General features: G+C 44.5%; 1 protein-coding gene across 1 annotated transcript; it reads right to left on the bottom strand.

Annotated features, from left to right (window-relative positions):
• Positions 1–1,422: 1,422 nt before the first annotated feature.
• On the bottom strand, positions 1,423–15,673 carry slc1a5 (solute carrier family 1 member 5). The gene is made up of 8 exons (XM_076282807.1): positions 15,009–15,673; positions 5,666–5,708; positions 5,252–5,317; positions 4,776–4,942; positions 3,989–4,222; positions 3,099–3,290; positions 2,104–2,238; positions 1,423–1,837 (listed from the first exon to the last, which is right to left on the bottom strand). Exons 1-8 carry the CDS (start codon positions 15,545–15,547, stop codon positions 1,594–1,596), a joined length of 1,620 nt encoding a protein of 539 aa, XP_076138922.1. The 5' UTR covers positions 15,548–15,673; the 3' UTR covers positions 1,423–1,593.
• Between the last annotated feature and the right edge of the window lie 1,702 nt (positions 15,674–17,375).

Genomic DNA, 17,375 nt, shown 5'->3' with positions numbered 1-17,375 from the left:
CTGCGAACGGGAAAATTGGTTAGAATTTACATACGTACACAAAAATTCTACATCAATGAGGACAAGCTTGACCGACTGTATCTAGCCAGTTCTGGACTGCTTATGGTACACAAGGCTAAAGCATTTCACTTTTTAGTGGGAAGGGAAGAAAAAAAAGATGCAATCTAATAGTCTGAAGTAGGTCTCAGACCTTACACTGAATGTCCTGAAACGCCAACCTGCCAAAAATCCAAAGGTTCAATTAAATGCCCATGAAAATATTCCAGGTAACCAAGAACTGATTTGAAGTAGGCCGACACAAGGAAAACGAGAAGGGGAGGGGGAAACAGAAATCACAACAGACATTCCACAATTTACACCAAACACAAAACCACGGCCGCTGGCTGCACACCTCCGCACTACATAATTTCACCATAATACATCATCTCTCTGTAGACTGATACAAGTCAGTCATACCGCTACTTGTTGTGCATAGAGTAACACAAACAGGCCGAGGAGGCTGTGTGGAAATCCTTCAGGAAGTTGCATCGGGGTTGTGCTTACTACTGGAGAAAGAGACGCACAAAACCGTACTCAAATGTTCAGTAACACATGGCTATAGGCCCAGCTAGGTAATGACATCATTTTTTTTTTTTTTTAATCTGTGAAAGCTCTTCATACAGGGTTGTGCTTCTAAATGAAAGTGTGAACAGAACTTTCACGGGTAAGGACCACACCAACTGCGCACACACACACACACACACACACACACACACAAAAAACAACAAATCAGAACACACACACCTTTAAAAAATCTCCCACATCCTCATTTGTGCATGAGGTCTAGTGTTGTCGTAGGCTTGTAGGAGTCGTGCGGAGCCCTGGCAGCCGAGACTCTTACAGAGCAGCGCAGAGAAGCGATATTCGGCTTTGGCTTGGTGCTTTCAGTAAGTGTGCGAGTGAGTATGGCTTCATCTGAAGGACATGGTGAGACAGGAGAATACTATCAAATATAACAATAAAATAGAATTGTTAAAAAGAAAATCTCAAAATACAATTTTCTTTAAAAAAAGTAAGGACTGGTGAACCGGCAGTTGTACCTCTAAAAGGCTGGAGGCGTTAATGTTACACATGCTTCGCATGAATTTGATATGACTAGCGCTTAAGATAAAAATAAAACAAAAATAAAAAAAAAAACATATTAAAAGACATGACATATTTCCAGACCACTTAATAAATACATCACATTAAAAGAGTGTCTGCTTTCTTTTTTCACCCCTCACTCTCTAAAGGACATCTGCTCTGTTCATTTTGTGACTCCTCGCTCTTCTAGAGAGGAGACACAGAGCTGAGGAGATGCAGAGCTGAACATGTGCTGCATGTTTAAACATTTAAATATACAGCAGTCCATGATTATAGTTCGGGGGGGTTGGGGTTGGGGGGGGGGGGGGGGGGGGCAAGAGATCAATGGCCAACCTCTTTACAGCACCTCAGTCTGGGAGATGGCATGTGCTGGGAAAAGTGGTGCACGGTTCACTTTGGTTGGCTTTTAGGATGTGGAGTGGGTGTGTGACCACTGTCATCCAGAAGGGGGCGATGCAGGACCTGGGTCCTCTACATGACGGACTCCATGTCATGTGCGTTGGCGGTGTAGGCCGGGGGGTTTTCCGCCGCGGGCAGTCCGCGCTTCTCGATGAGGGGCGAATTCTCTGGCTTGGCGGGGCCGTCGTCGTCGAGACGCACTTCCGTCAGCTGGCCCGTCTGAGCCTCCGTGCCTGCCTGGCGGTCCACGAAATACTGCAGCAGCCCTGCTCCAAACGCATCGCCCTCCACATTCAACACAGTACAGGTGCGGTCACTAGAGGAGGAGAGGAGTGGAGAGGAGAGGAGAGGAGAGGGGAGGAGAGGAGAGGGGAGGGGAGAGAAAATACAGGAAAAGGAAGAAAGTATTAAGAAAAGAATGGGAAAGGTAGAGACAGAAGAGAAACATAAAGAAAGGGAAAAAAATACATTAAAAAGACAAAAAGTACACAGTTAATACAGTTAAAAACAGGCATGAATGGATGTATAATGGCCATCTCAAATGTCACCACAAGCCCTTCTTCAGACTTCCTGGTTACTTACACTAGCCAATCGACAGCCAGAATGAGGGAGATGTCATTGGTGGGCAGGCTCACTGCCTCAAGGATGATGGCCAGGGTCAAGACTCCACCTGCTGGAATGCCTGCTGCACCAACACTGGACGCTGTGGCTGTCACTCTAAAAAGGGGGCGGGATATAAGGTTAATTAACAAAAAAACTCAAAGCACTGCTTTCATACTGTAGACAAGCAAATTACTCTGAAACAGTCAAATAACCCTCCAACCTTAATCACGCTCCAAGCCATTAAGACACTGAGCAAGACTTATTGCGTAGTATTTGTGTGGCAGTTAAGAAACGAGAGTCTGTGTTTTAGAGAGAGGCCCTAAAGAGGCGCTCGCAGAGTGCAGCCGGACCGAGTCCACAAAGACTATTCTGTCTGTAAGAAGAACCTTCCATGAAAAATGGAACTACTTTCAGGAAAAACAACAAGAGAACAGATGAATCAGAAGGACACTAGAACACAATTCATGGCACCAATAAGGTCTGGGGCACATGTGGTGAGTGGCCTCGAATACGTGATAAAGAACAGAAGGCAGAACAAACATCAAGAAATTCATAGAAACTAATCATTGAAAGAGCCCATTTAAAAAAAGACTGACGTATTGTATTCCAATAAACTAATCAGGACTTCAGAGCTCATTTGAAAAAGACTGACGCATTATATTCCAATAAACTAATCAGGACTTCAGAGCTCATTTGAAAAAGACTGACGCATTATATTCCAATAAACTTATCAGGACTTATTAAGAACACTGTTGGTGTGATGGACACATTACAGTGGATGCGGATCTGCTGTTCCGCGATGGGATAGGTCTTCCTAGCAAGGAGTGATTCCACATCAGTGTGTGCAAGTGGTAGGGGTGTGTGTAGGTGAAAGCCAGTGACTTAATGCGTATGTATGGCTCAGTAGTGTGTGTGTGTGTGTGTGTGTGTGTATGTATATGTGTGTGCGCGCGTGTGCGTGCTAGGCTACTCACAGAATGGTGATGACCTGGATGAAGTTGAGCGAGACGTTGTTGAGCTGGGCGATGAAGACTGCAGCCACGCACTGGAAGCAGGCGGCCCCGTCCATGTTGACCGTGGCTCCGATGGGCAGGATGAAACGGCTGATGTGCTTGGACACCCCCATGTCCTCCACGCAGCGCATCATCAGAGGCAGCGTGGCCGAACTGACCGAAGGACAAACATCAGAACACGCCCGTCCGTTAGTGACTAAGAAACATCACGTATATAGCCATTTAGAAACATCATGTATATAGCCATTTAGAAACATCACGTATTAGCCATTTAGAAACATCACGTATTAGCCATTCTGAAACATCACGTATTAGCCATTCTGAAACATCACGTATATAGCCATTTAGAAACATCACGTATTAGCCATTCAGAAACATCACGTATTAGCCATTCAGAAACATCACGTATATAGCCATTTAGAAACATCACGTATTAGCCATTTAGAAACATAACGCATATAGCCATTTAGAAACATCACGTATATAGCCATTTAGAAACATCACGTATATAGCCATTTAGAAACATCACGTATATAGCCATTTAGAAACATCACGTATTAGCCATTTAGAAACATCACGTATATAGCTATTTAGAAACATCACGTATATAGCCATTTAGAAACATCACGTATATAGCCATTTGCTAGCTAATGACAGGCATCTCCCCAATATGCTGATTGTCCAGCAGAACTAGTCTGATCAGCACCAGACCGTATCTCAATTGAAACTGCAGAGCAAATAAATACACAGTGTCTATTCTAATCAATTTGCATTATTCTTAATCGGTTTCTAAGGGTTCTAATGGTGTAATTTATGGTCTGGTAACGGAGGCGCAGGGGGTTGGTCCTCACCTGGAGGAGGTTCCGAAGGCGGTGGCGAGTGCCGTGACGATGCCCAGCAGGAAGCTGTAGGGGTTCTTGCGCGTGATGACGAAGTAGATGAGCGGCAGCACTACGGCGCCGTGGATGAAGTGGCCGAGCATGCAGGCGGCGATGTACTTGCCCAGGCTGGCGAACAGGACGCCCACGTCCTCCATCTCCACGATCTTCTCCGCCACCAGGAACATGATACCCAGAGGAGCGTACCTGCACACAGGGAGAGAGAGGGAGAAAGAAAGAAAGAGAAAGAGAGAAAGAGAGAAAGAAAGAAAGAAAGAAAGAGAGAGAGAGAGAGAGAGAGGGGATGGGGGGTCTCTCTGTGTTAAAAGTGCTTTCTGGGGATATTCTCAGGGATAATGTAGAAGAATTATTTTGACCATAAGCATTAATACTAGCAGAGCAGCAGACACTAGTGGTTTCCATGTTTGCTGAACACCCAAAAAATCTGTTAATTTTGCTGATTTAACAAATACTTTTTAACATGACAGCTACATGTTAAAAATCCGCTGATTATTACAGCTATTGTGTCCCCATTTGTTTTCGGTGGTCACCAGAGCAGATGTGTGTCTGTGTGTGTCTGTACCACATGATCCAGGAGACTAGCAACATCGTGGCCTCGTTGAAGAAACGTGTGTGTATGTGTGTGTGTATGCATGTGTGTGTACCACATGATACAGGAAATGAGCAACATTGTGGCCTCGTTGAAGGAGTTGAAGAAACGTGAGGGTGCGCATGCGTGTGTGTGTGTGCGTGTGCGTACCACATGATCCAGGAGACGAGCACCATGGTGGCCTCGTTGAAGGAGTTGAAGAAGCGGATGAGGATCTCCCCCTCCTCTCCCAGCTTCCGCAGCGCGATGCCGAACACGATGGCAAACACCACCAGGCCCAGGATGTTCATGCCATCCACGTCCTTACCGTAGGGGATCTACAACACACACACACACATTTTAACCATTTAGTTATGTCCACATGGAGAAACGTGGTTCAGGGCCACAAATATTAAAGATGGAATACAATACATACACAAACTTATGGACCAGTGTATCACTCAAGCATAATACTCCACACACACACACATACACACACACACAGTTCTCTCATACAGGGCAAAGACATGACATGACATATGAACAGATAATACTGAGCACACATTATCCTGGTGTCCCATGTCAGGCGTTATGGGTATGGGTGGGATAGCTTTATCAGGTATTTATGAAGAAGCCACTGGACCTACCTTCTCCACGGAGAAGTTGGACGTTCCGTTCACCACCACCTCCTTGAGTTTGTAATGAGTGGCATACTGGAACAAAACAAAGTGACAGCTGAGATTAGCCTCTGGATGACCACTAAAGACACTCATTAAAATGTCCTCTACAGCGCTGTGCTAACGACCTGTTTTGGTCAAAAACAAACAAACAAAAAAACAAGATGACAATGTCACAATGTCAAACAAGAGGACATGTTCTTTTTCCTCCCATTTTTTTTTTGGTTCTCTTCCATTGTACTTGCACCACATCCAGGTTGGATGACGTCATTTGGAAGAGAAGCATGCAATTGTGGACATTGAAAATCAAAAAATAAAATCAAAACTTAAAATGGAAAAACACTAAAGGCGCTAAGAAAAGAAAAAAAACACACAAAAACTCACCGACTGGAATGCAGCAGCCACCAAATTGCTTGGGAAGATGTTTCTGGAAAAGCAAACAGGGAGAAAGAAAGGTAAGAGAAAAGTGATGGGAGGAATATTTCAGTCACTTAAAGTAGCTGGGGCCAGTGCTTGAGGAGGCGAAGAGTGTGTTCCAACAAGTCTTTGAAAAACAGCTGTGTGTCTTTAGGTAGCCTAGCACCAGAGATCCTTGATGATTAGCATCTCTGCTAGCACAGCGAATTTCTCACCAATACCTCTCAAACACCTCTCTCATTTCCCAGCCAGTGCAATGGCTCCCTTGTTCCCGAACAGAGGAAGGCTAGTTCAGACAGCTGAGCTGAAGGAGTCAATAAGGACATCTGGAGCTCAACCCGCACGGTGAATACACATTTAACACACACGCAGGGATAAGGCAAAAACTCATCTAATGTATTTACAGAAGGGATGGGCCTCCAGCTGGAAGATTTTTTTTTTTTTGCCAAAGCAGCACAAGTTAAAGAAACCCGGACTTTCAGTTCAGAGTGTGACACTAGGACATAATTCAAAAAGCACAGCCAAAACATTCAAACTGACCTCTGCTCTTTCCTCATGCATCCACTGGGGATTGGGAGGAATGTGTTTGGCCAGAGACAGGCCAGTCAAACTCCAAAAGGATCCATTTATTTAAGTAATTTCCTCCCCAACATTTCTAACGCAGCATCCACTCAGGATCATGCCGTTCACTGATCCTGCTGCCCCATCCTGCTGCCCCATCCTAAGTTGTATGTGGTCCTCTCCAGCATTCATTCCTCAAGCTTTCCCGAAGCAAAGGATTCTGGGAGACGTTTTCAACCAGAGATAAAGGTCTGCCAAAAAGCAGACAATCAGTCTCCAAACAATATTGTTTCCAATACAGTTTCAAAACCGTTTCCTGGTTCGAGCCAAAATCCAGGCCAGATTTTGCCCAGTGACTGCCACTATCTATGGGAATGTCCTTTTTTTCCCTGCTAGACACACGCATGCCAAAACCATAGTGCCGAGTTAACAGTATTAACTCATTCATTTGGATCTGGATGATTTATGGGCAAAATCAGCTGTGGGAAAGCCCGTCTGGGTTGGCATCACTAGACAGGTGCGGCTCGGGCACCTCACCAGGACACGGGTTCATTCATGGAGTGGCAGGCTGTGAGGATAAGGCCGGCCTAATGCCATCAGCATGGTGTTAAGCTGACCGGGATCAAACCACTCAGCGCAGGGAATCCCAGACCATCCAGCCCCAACACACACACACACACACACACACACACACACACACACACACACACACACACACACACACACACACACACACACACACACACACACACACACACACACACACACACACACACACACACACACACACACACACACACACACACACACACACACACACACACAAAGTGTGTGCTTTGTAAACGCAGACATGGTCAGGGATAACAGGGAGGGTAAATGGTGCTGCTGCTACAGCTGCTGCAGGCACAGTAGATAATGGCCACACACAACACAATACAACACACACACACACATACACACACACACAAACTCAACTTCCTCACCCACCTCAACCGTTTGCTTACGCTAACCCAAAATACTGAGAGGATTGGGTGTCCGAGCTGGCCAAGTGAATCACTGGTCTCCTCTCCGGCCCAGTAGAATCCACCCAGTACCACAAACACACACACTTCATATAATGTTGGGCTGGGAGAAGGTTTACCAGCCTGATCATGTGAGGGGATCCGTTATCTGCTACACAGGCACGCTTACCCTTTCTCTCGTGTGCACACTCACAAACACATATTCACACACACACACACACACACACACACACACACACACACACACACAAACACACAGTGATGCTGGATTAACAGCAGCCCGGTTTGTGCAGCTCAGTGGAAAATTTGATAGTTTCTTTGACCCACATATTTACAGTAGGATGCAGGGAGGGGAAAACGGAAGTATTTAGTTACCTGAGTGCAAGATAATCCCTGCAATCTGTGTGTGTGTGTCTTTCTGTGTGTGTGTGTGTGTGTGTGTGTGTGTGTGTGTGTGTGTGTGTGTGCATGCCATGAGTGGGTGGGAGCGAGAAAGACAGAGACACACGAACTAGAGCCCGACCGATTTATCGGCGGGCCGATATTATCGGCCGATATTAGGCATTTTCCAAACTATCGGTATCGGCATTTATAATGGCCGATAAATGAATATTTTAAAAATAAAATAAAAACGGACGAAACACCCTTCAACCATGTCATGAGTGTTGGCGTTGTATAGTTTGTCCACCAGAGGGAACTCTACACCGTCCCTGCTGGCAACACTTGTGTATAACGCGCCACACATCCTGCAACCTGCTGATCCAGCCAGAGTCGGGCTGAGAGAACCAGTTATCTGCGAGATCATCAGTGAAGTGTGTTCATGGTGATTTGGTCACGAGACATAAATTGCTTGAAATAACAATTAAAAGAACATCCCCATCAGTTCTCTTAACTCAAATAAGCATGACAAAATTCGTGAAAACAATGTCCAGTTTTGCTGCTGTTAAATAAGCCGAGAGTGAAGCGGAATTAGCTAGTAGGCCTAATTACGTTACGTTGTTACAGTGTTGACTGTCTGTCCTTTTAACTTTTGACAATGTGACTGAAGATGTATTTCTTTAATAGCGTGACAGTTATAGCAGTGAGACGTATCATCTCTCCCCGGCCTGTTATTTTGAAAGCGTATGTTTTACAATTTGCAGTATGACGTTATCCATTGCTAAATTAGGGCATAGACTAGCTAACCACAAAGCTAGCTAATGCCATGAATATCAGTGGAAGACCGCTAACGTTAACATTAATGAGCTTGGAAACCACAACGAACTTATTCTGCCTAAATAAAGTAATGATTTATAACTAGTATATCTGTAGTTACAGTCCCTGCATTGTAAAATGTAAGTTAGACGTGCGAGGAGTGAACATTTAGACATAGAGAAAAAGTATCAAACGTAGCTTGTGCAAAACGTAGCTTGTGCATAAAAGTTAGCTTTTTACACATGTGTGAAATCCAATGACGCCAAGTGTGCGTTTCAGACTGTCGTTCAACCGCAGCATTAACGAGTTACATAATGGATTTAGATCACTAAAAAGTAGGTTTTAGAAGGCAGGCAGCAACTGATGATTAAAAATGGTTTGATGTAGATTGATGGAAAAATTTTTTAAAGTGCAGGTAAAGGGATAAGCAAGCTGACATTGTAATTATAAGGTAGCTTATAAGGCAATAGGGACTAATTATTACACACTCACAAACATTTAAGAGTGACCTTTATCTTGTTTAATGATAATACAAATGATGATGATAGTAATAATGTCATCATTATTTTTTGTAATTATTAAGTCTTAGTTCAAAGTTATATTTATGAAGCTTACTAAGTCTTTGAATACGGGTAACTTTGATTTGGTTGTTGTTGTTATTATGTTTTTGTTCAAAAGACTAAGTTTCATATCTTAAGTTTCTATTTTTATACATTTTATTTATCAGAACTTTAATATATTTCGATGTTCCACTGTGACAATATTATTTAAAAATAAACAAGTTTGTTTTTGAAATGCATTATCATATTATTTTAGTCAATACTCATAAATAACTACAAATAACTAATGTTAGGGAAATCTGTTAATGTTTTGTTGCGCGTTTCTGAAAAAATATATATATATATATCGGCCGATATATCGGAATATCGGATTTTTAAATCAACAAATATTTGTATCGGTATCGGCCTTCAAAATCCTTTATCGGTCGGGCTCTAACACGAACACGCTAATACCTCACGTGCAAAATCCTGCTTTTGTGCTTTCTTAATGGTACTGTAGGAAACCCCCCCCCAAGGGCAGCTATTTTTGTACAGCCTGCTTCTGCATGCCTTTACGCATGGCAGCAGTATAGTAGAGCTGGAAACAGGAAGCCCTATGTAAATATGCACCCGTGAGTCAACACCAATGACTGAGTGAGTGTGTGTGTGTGTATGTGTGTGTGTGTGTGTGTGTATGATGGTGGACGTGAGGGGACTGGGGAATGAGTGAGTGAGTGAGTGAGTGAGTGAGTGTGTGATGGTGGATGTGAGGGGACTGGGGAATGAATGAGTGAGTGAGTGAGTGAGTGAGTGAGTGTGTGTGTGTGTGATGGTGGACGTGAGGGGACTGAGGAATGAATGAGTGAGTGAGTGAGTGAGTGAGTGAGTGAGTGTGTGTGTGTGTGTGATGGTGGACGTGAGGGGACTGAGGAAATGGGCTCCACACGTTGTGTCTAACTTGTGATCAAGGTGCGGGCGGCCCCCACAGCGGAGCAGTCTTGGCCTCCTACAGGCCTCCCCTTGTGACAGCGTGCGAGGCCTCTATTTTAGAACTGAGCATTCAGCAGAAGGCTGCTAATAAAGGTGTCTCTGTTTGTAAGTTTTTATGAGGTGTGTGTGTGTGTGTGCGTGCACTTCTCTGAGAGTGTGAGGGAGTGAGTGCTTGTGTCTTTCTGAATAAGACAGACAGAGAGAGTCAGAGACCTGGATAAGACAGACAGACAGAAAGACAGACACACACAGAGAGAGAGAGAGAGAAAGGGGGGGAGAGAGAGAGAGAGGGGGGGGGAGGGGGAGAGAGAGAGAGAGAAAGAGAGAGGAGAGAGAGAGAGAGAGAGAGAGGAGAGAGAGAAAGAGAGGGGAGAGAGAGAGAGAGAGAGAGAGAGAGCGAGCGAGCGCATGCCGTGCGTGCGTGCGTGTCGCGTGGCACTGATCTAATGTGTCGGTGTTTGGTGTGATTTGCCATGTCGTCTGCCTGGCGTTCAGCCCGGCGTTCAGCCCAGCCATCGGACCATATATCAGAGCAACTTTAGAGCTCGACCTCTGAGAGAGACTCGGAGAATGTGCATACACACGTCACAACCATACTCTCACTCAAACACACACACACACACACACACACACACACACATCACAGCCATACTCTCACGACACACACACAGGTCACAGCCATACTCTCACGACACACACACACACACAGGTCACAGCCATACTCTCTCACTCTCTCACACACACACACACACACACACACACACACACACACACACACAGAGATGGGGTGGCAGAGAGGTCAGAGGGTGCTCTATGTTGTAGGAACAAGCAAGAAGGAATACGCAGAGTCAGGCAGCAACATGGTGCTCCCAGAGTCAGGCAGCAACATGGTGCTCCCAGATTTAGCCAGTGGGCAGCCACAGCGTGCAGCAAGATGGAACATCAAGTGACCATCCGTCCTGCCATGCTAAGAATACTACAGATGCAACAGCATGTACAACTGTGAAGTGTGTAAACACAAAAACAAACACACACACACACACACCTACCCCACCAATCTCAGATATTACATAAACGGTTTCATAACAGGCAGATAACAGAAGAATGCCGTTAATAAATGTTCCAGCCTGGCACTCCTGTTGCTCCACTGAATTCCTGTGATGTCTCCAAACTTAATAGAACACACACTGTCACCTACACACAATCAAACACACACCTGTGCTCCTCTATGCAAATCATAGCACCAGCAACACAGCTGTCGCGCTTTATTCAGATAAAGTGCATCACAGCCACATGCTCTCCCACATTCAAGTAACATCAGATTTCAGAGGGACCCAGGGGACCATAACGGTTTCCAAATATGAAATCTGGGTTTATGACCCAATAAGCACTGTTTCAGCATAGACATGCAACATGGGAAATCGTTCTTCGATAGACCAACATAGATGGGCCACCTCTGAAATAAACCAGAGTGAACTGGACACTATGAACTAGCATGGCTGGCAAGAGGCCGTTCTATTTGTGACTGCACATAAGGAAGTGGCTTTATTGGGAGGGGGGGGGGGGGTAGATGGGGGGTGGTATGTGTGTGTGGCGGGGGGGGGGGGATTGGTGAGGCAATATGTTTTTGTTTACATGACGTGTAGAAGCCGGTGGGCAGAGGTGGAGCATGTGCGTATGTCCGTGTTTGTGTGTGTGTGTGTGTGTGTGTGTGTGTGTATACTACAGTTAGGGAGTGTTTGTGCCAGCAGAACCGGTAAGTTAACACCCCTGCAGGTTATGAAACAGGATCTACAGCTCTTTGCGCAGTGAAAGGCAGGGAGGAGAGTGCAAGACTGAAAAGGTCCCCCTAACATTAATTTCTGAATTTCCCACCCTAACTGCAATTAGCCACATTAAGCCCACCCTGCAGACAAACATTGTATAGGTCACACCAGCTCACTTATGAAGGAGTCCAAAATGTTTTCATCAGACTTGCCTTTTGTGGACATCAGCAGTCATTGTCAGAAGTGTAGGCTACAAACAGGCACCATTACGCCACCACAATTCTGAACCAGTAGGGAGTGAGAAATACCTGGTTAAAAAGTTTGGTTGTGTGTAGGAGTGTCCCTATAACCACCATGTGCTTCACAGTGTGGTAGTGTTGTGTATTTTACTGAATATAGGCCAAACACTGCATCATTAAAACAGAGTGTCAAGGGCAGCACAGAAAACACATTTTTGGGGGGGGGGGGCAGAGAGAGATGAGGCAATAAAGTAAGAAGAGAAGAGAAGAGAGATGAGGCAATAAAGTAATAAGACTTTTGTAAAAAATTATCATGTGCACTTGAGAAGATATTTAGTTTTAAACATCCCTAGGCTACTGTGTGTGTTTGAGAGAGAGAGAGAGAGAGAGAGAGAGAGAGAGAGAGATGAGGGTCTACTGGATTCTCCACAGTAGTTTGGCGGCAGGCTGTAGCACAAAAGAGGGTCCCCCACTGAGGGGGCTAACTTTGTTGGACGGCATCCCACTTAACTCCAATTGTGCTGGCGCACGCGTGTGTGTGTGTTCACAAGACAAACACGGCCTTCCTAATTAAGCCCCTGCCGTGAGGCCTGCCTGCCCCCCCCCCACACACACACACACACACACACACAACAGAGGAAAGGAAAATGAAAAAACTAAAAAGTTACTGATCTAGAGATAAATACCAATACATAGACTAAAACCCATGATATGTAAAAGGGAGAAATTGAGGGAACAGGACAGGACAGGACATTGCGTGTGGACAGATACGAGAGAGAGAGAGAGAGAGAGAGAGATTTTTTGTGGTTGGGGAGTGAAAGACTGCCAGTTCTTTATGGTTTCGACTGGCTGAGCTGACTGACCAACTCTCAGAAGATGCTCGTAACCAGCCCACGCCAGTGTGACCCTGAGCAGGCTGAAGCATTTCCAAAACAACAATGTTCTTCTTGCAAAGGGACAAGAAGTCACCACAACAGAGAGAGCCATAGAGAGTGGCCACACAAAGAGCCAGCGCTCTGCAAAGGCAGGTAATGTTGGGGGGTTCAGTAGAGTGCTGGAGTGGGAATAAGAAAGAAAGAAAGAAAGAAAGTGGAGGAGGAGGGGGGAGCAAGAGATGACTTTGAACGCACTCATATACTGTAAGTATTGTTAGAAGTCATGAAAGAGGGCTTACAATTTCAAGAACTTCCTTGAGCTGTTAATCACATAGAGCTCAGTAGTTCAATAAAGAATGGCTTTCTCTAGGAGCCTTTGTTGCACAATGCAGGGTGACAGAGGTGGGATAAAAGCTGTGTGTGTGGGGGGGTGTATCATTTAAAACAAATTAAAAAATAATAAAAACAGACAGACTAATAGTCTACAAGTTGGATTGAGGTCCACAGACCAGATCACATGTGCAAACATTAACTGTGAATGTGTGCTGCTCTGATGAACAGCTCTTGAACTTCTTTGTGTTCAGATGCATATGTTGTGGGTGCAGTGGTCCCTCCCTAGAGAGGTGAAGTCAAGGTAACCATAAAGACAACAACACATTAACTGTCATCAGGGAAAGTTCTCTGGCGGCCATCAGTATCTATGAGTTCAGTTAACCATCTGAATGGGGCTTTTATAGTGTATGCTGTGCCAAATCATCTCAGAGGATCTTGAGGCAAGGGGAGCCATTTCAAACAGGAAGTACACATGATAACAACAACTAAATCCAACAGATTAGAGTAGACAAATCCCAATAACTGTACTATTTAACAAAGCCTGCTCTGAATCTTTACAAAAACACACATGATTAAATACATATAACCTAGAGGGAAGAAAAACAGCCTACTGCTTCATTAGAAGCAAGGTAAAAACATTAAGTTTTAGGCTCGGTAATAAAAGGCCGGGGACAGAATGTTCTGTCTTAACTTTCCTCATCTCATGTCAGGGTAAACACATGGCAAAAATCCGGGCTATGACCGTTTTTGGAGAGAGGCCGGCCTAAAAGGGGAGATTTTGTGCCAGCGCGTTCAGTGAGCTCCACCCAAACACGTCTGTTTTACACAGATACACGTGTCGGGGAGGACACACCACAACATACTTTCCACGCAATGATATAACTAATAAAGTGGTAATTTCAGCATTTGTCTGGGCGAGGGCCAGAGGGCGTTGAGTGCGTTTTGACCAATTTTCAGACTTTTTAAATGGACTTCCTACCCATGGTCGTCTAGCAGTTCACTGATAGCGTGAGGCCACATGGAAACAAGGAACAATTCCAGTAAATCGTCCTTTTCATGTAGCCTATTATGTATACTACATTGTTAGGCTACCATCATGTAACATTGTAGGCGATGAAGCCTACAGCTACTGAAGACAACTTTATAACGGGTTGATAAGTTCAAAAATATGTTTAAAAAAAAAGAATTCCGCTCAACTCGACATGAGCTGAAGAAGTGGGAGCATGAAATGTAACTCGAACAATCAAGAAATATTTGTGGATCCCCCTCTGCGCATATACAAATATTATTGAGACAAATTTAGCTCCATACGAACAGACTTCTCCGACTAGCCCAGCAGGATTTAGCCATCTGTTACCTGGGGGTATTAACTAGCCTACTGACTAGGATAAGTTACCTATTCACGCTACACATGGCTGGCTCCGAGTTGCCCGTTGCTGATGCAACGGCATGACTTCCTTACAGCACATGTGGCGTTGAATGAACCGAATCTTCCCAGATAAGTTCACGTGTGGTCTGCTAACTTTACTACACAGTAAACTCAAAACGTTTACTTAAATGGCACGTATATCAGATACATAAAGTTAATTTAAACTTGGTTACGTTAACTGACACTGGAAATCGCCCATCTCTAACTTACGCAGTTCTTGGTGCTAGATGATGCAACTCCGTTCGCATGAGTCTAAGTTAATGTTAACGTATTTCCTCGTGCCTTTATATCAGCCAGCTAAAACATCAAACAATATGTTTTGATTGTTATGTACTGTTTCCCGTTGTGATGTAGAGACTTACCTGACCAAGTCTAAAAAGGAGTCGATCACCTCCTTCGCCTGGACCGTCGAATTGTCTAAACCAGCGATGATGGGTTTAGCGCCGGTCACTACTCCGGGTTTGATCAGAAATGCCATGATCACCCCGATGGTTGATGCGATCAAGGTGGTCACTAGGAAGAAGAGCATCGCCCAGCCACCCAGCTTGCCCAGGGCTTTGGGGTCAATGCTGGCGGCCCCTGAGACGAGACTGCAAACGACCAGCGGAATAATGATCATTTTCAGGAGACGGATCAGAAGCTCACCGGGGAAGCCGAAATAGATGATCTGTATTTTGCTGAGTCCCGCTGAACGCACACCAAGCCCAATCATCACTCCAACGATAACACCAGCTACTGTTAAAATAACCAACAGGTTGGCTAAGGCTATTCTTTTTAACTTTTCCGCGGTTGTTTCTGGTGATTTGCTCGGCTGGCCACCGGGCTGTCCGTTGGCCAGTGGCTCCTGAAGGTGTGCATCGCCATTTGAAGCTTTTCCATCCTCTATCGCTATCTCGGCCATTGTGTGTTTCTTTTAAGAAACGCTGCTGCTGCTGAAATTTGGTCCTGCTGAAAGGTTGTCTGTGGCTGTTGAAAGTACTAAGCCTCTCCAAACCGAGATCCTGCCACCTTCTCTACTCAAGCTCTGCTGACACGCTCGCATTTGCGCCGATGTCATTCAGGCAGCTTTCAGGTGTGACGTCATATGACGTCGGTGGGCGTTTTTTATTCCATGGTGCTCATGTTTAAATGTCTCTTAATCAAATCAATTCATTGATTTAAAGCTATATTTAAGTCCAAGAACCCCTTTTTTTGTCCCCATTATTATTCATTGAACCCATTCATTTAACATTCTAAAGTTCATTAATCCACCACACATCCTTGGTTTATGGACATTGGCTTCCAAGAGTTTCTCTAGCTCCTCTACCTCTGAACACAGCCAGACTCTGTTAACTTCCCCGCTTCTCCCCTTACCCAGAGCTATTCTCTGCCTTACCACTGTCAATAAGTGTCAGGGCCTGAACCTGCACATCACGAAGTTCAACTTCCGCTTGAAGAGTAATATTCTACTGTCCCTTGTGCTACCTATCTTTGTGCTGCTTTTGTTTCAAGGTCCACACTCCATTTCAAATGTGTCAATGTCTTAGACCAGTGGTCCCCAAACTACGGCCCGGGGGCCGGATACGGCCCGCCACCTCATTTTGGGTGGCCCCCCAAAACATGTCCGTGGTATATAGCATCTGGCCCGCACAGGAGTACGACATCGTCAAACTATAACCTCCGTAATTTCCCCCATTCATTCTCTATGGCGAGTCTTAACAGTACACATGTAATACTATTTGTGTCCACTGGTGGTTGTTTTGGCGCTGTTTCGCGTTTGCCATCGAAAACGGAATGAAATGTAGGCCTACCTGCAAACAATATAAGAGGCCTATGCTGACTGCATCAGTGCTCAAAGTATTCTACAAGTTTATCAATTAATTGTTAATAACTAACTAACTTCTATTCAAGTCATATTTCTGGGACTTTCTGGGATAATTATTTCTATTTCTTATTCACTCATTCAAATGTTCATACAAATTCACAAAGTTTACATCAGGTGAGTGAAGGTGGTCATTTCAGATGTTTTTGCCAGCACTTCATAAAAATCTCACAGTTTGAGAACTTCAAATTATTTGTAGGATATTGCATGTTCACAACTTGAGCTGTATGCAAAGACACAGAGTTCAGAGTTCACACATTTTGAATAAAATACACTTTTGGGACTCCCTGCTAATACTTTTGGGAATGCTATTTTTTTATTAGTATTATTTCATTTGAGCTACATTTTACACTGATATGGCATGATTGCAATATAAACACAGCTAACAATGGTATTAAATTGCAGTAGCCTATGATTAAATGTAATAGAATATTCAACTAAGGTAGACTGCTGTTGTTATGGTTACTAATATACTCCGAGTCTCTGGCCCTCTCTTAGAGCCAGGCATAGTGAGCTGGCCCTCGGAAGAAAAAGTTTGGGGACCACTGTCTTAGACACTGATATATCACATGTCATAAATTCTGCAATAACTTGTTCTAATCTTGCTAAGAACCACCACATGTGCGTTCAAGGAAGTGGCTTATTATGACTCTGACCAAGATGGCATGATACAATTGTTCCAAGCTGATAAAACTTCCTGTGCTTAATCCATTCTTTTGGAATGTGTAGGCTACAATTGTATGGGTTCAGTAAAGTGTCTGTATACCAAGCAAGGGGTTTGAGCCCCACATTTATCTTACCTCGGCAAGACAGGCATTGTTTTGAAATTGGCTATGTGCTAGGCTTCATGGCTATGGCCTGCAGTCTC

The sequence above is a fragment of the Alosa pseudoharengus genome, unplaced genomic scaffold (genome assembly GCF_046254945.1).
Source record: "Alosa pseudoharengus isolate Yale_2024_CS ecotype anadromous, Long Island Sound unplaced genomic scaffold, YU_APseudo_1.1 YU_APseudo_1.1_scf_13, whole genome shotgun sequence".
NCBI classification, from domain to species: Eukaryota; Metazoa; Chordata; class Actinopteri; order Clupeiformes; family Clupeidae; genus Alosa; species Alosa pseudoharengus.
Note: the sequence above shows the minus strand (reverse complement) of the source record. Positions and strands in the feature narration are given on the sequence as shown.

Excerpts from the sequence above, each read along its gene's own strand:
- slc1a5 (XM_076282807.1), bottom strand. The coding sequence starts at position 15,547 with ATGGCCGAGATAGCGATAGAGGATGGAAAAGCTTCAAATGGCGATGCA. Across the intron at positions 2,239-3,098 it reads ATCCAGGTCATCACCATTCT|AGTGACAGCCACAGCGTCCA; the intron begins GTGAGTAGCCTA and ends CCCCCTTTTTAG. Across the intron at positions 1,838-2,103 it reads CTGGCTGTCGATTGGCTAGT|TGACCGCACCTGTACTGTGT; the intron begins GTAAGTAACCAG and ends CTCCTCCTCTAG.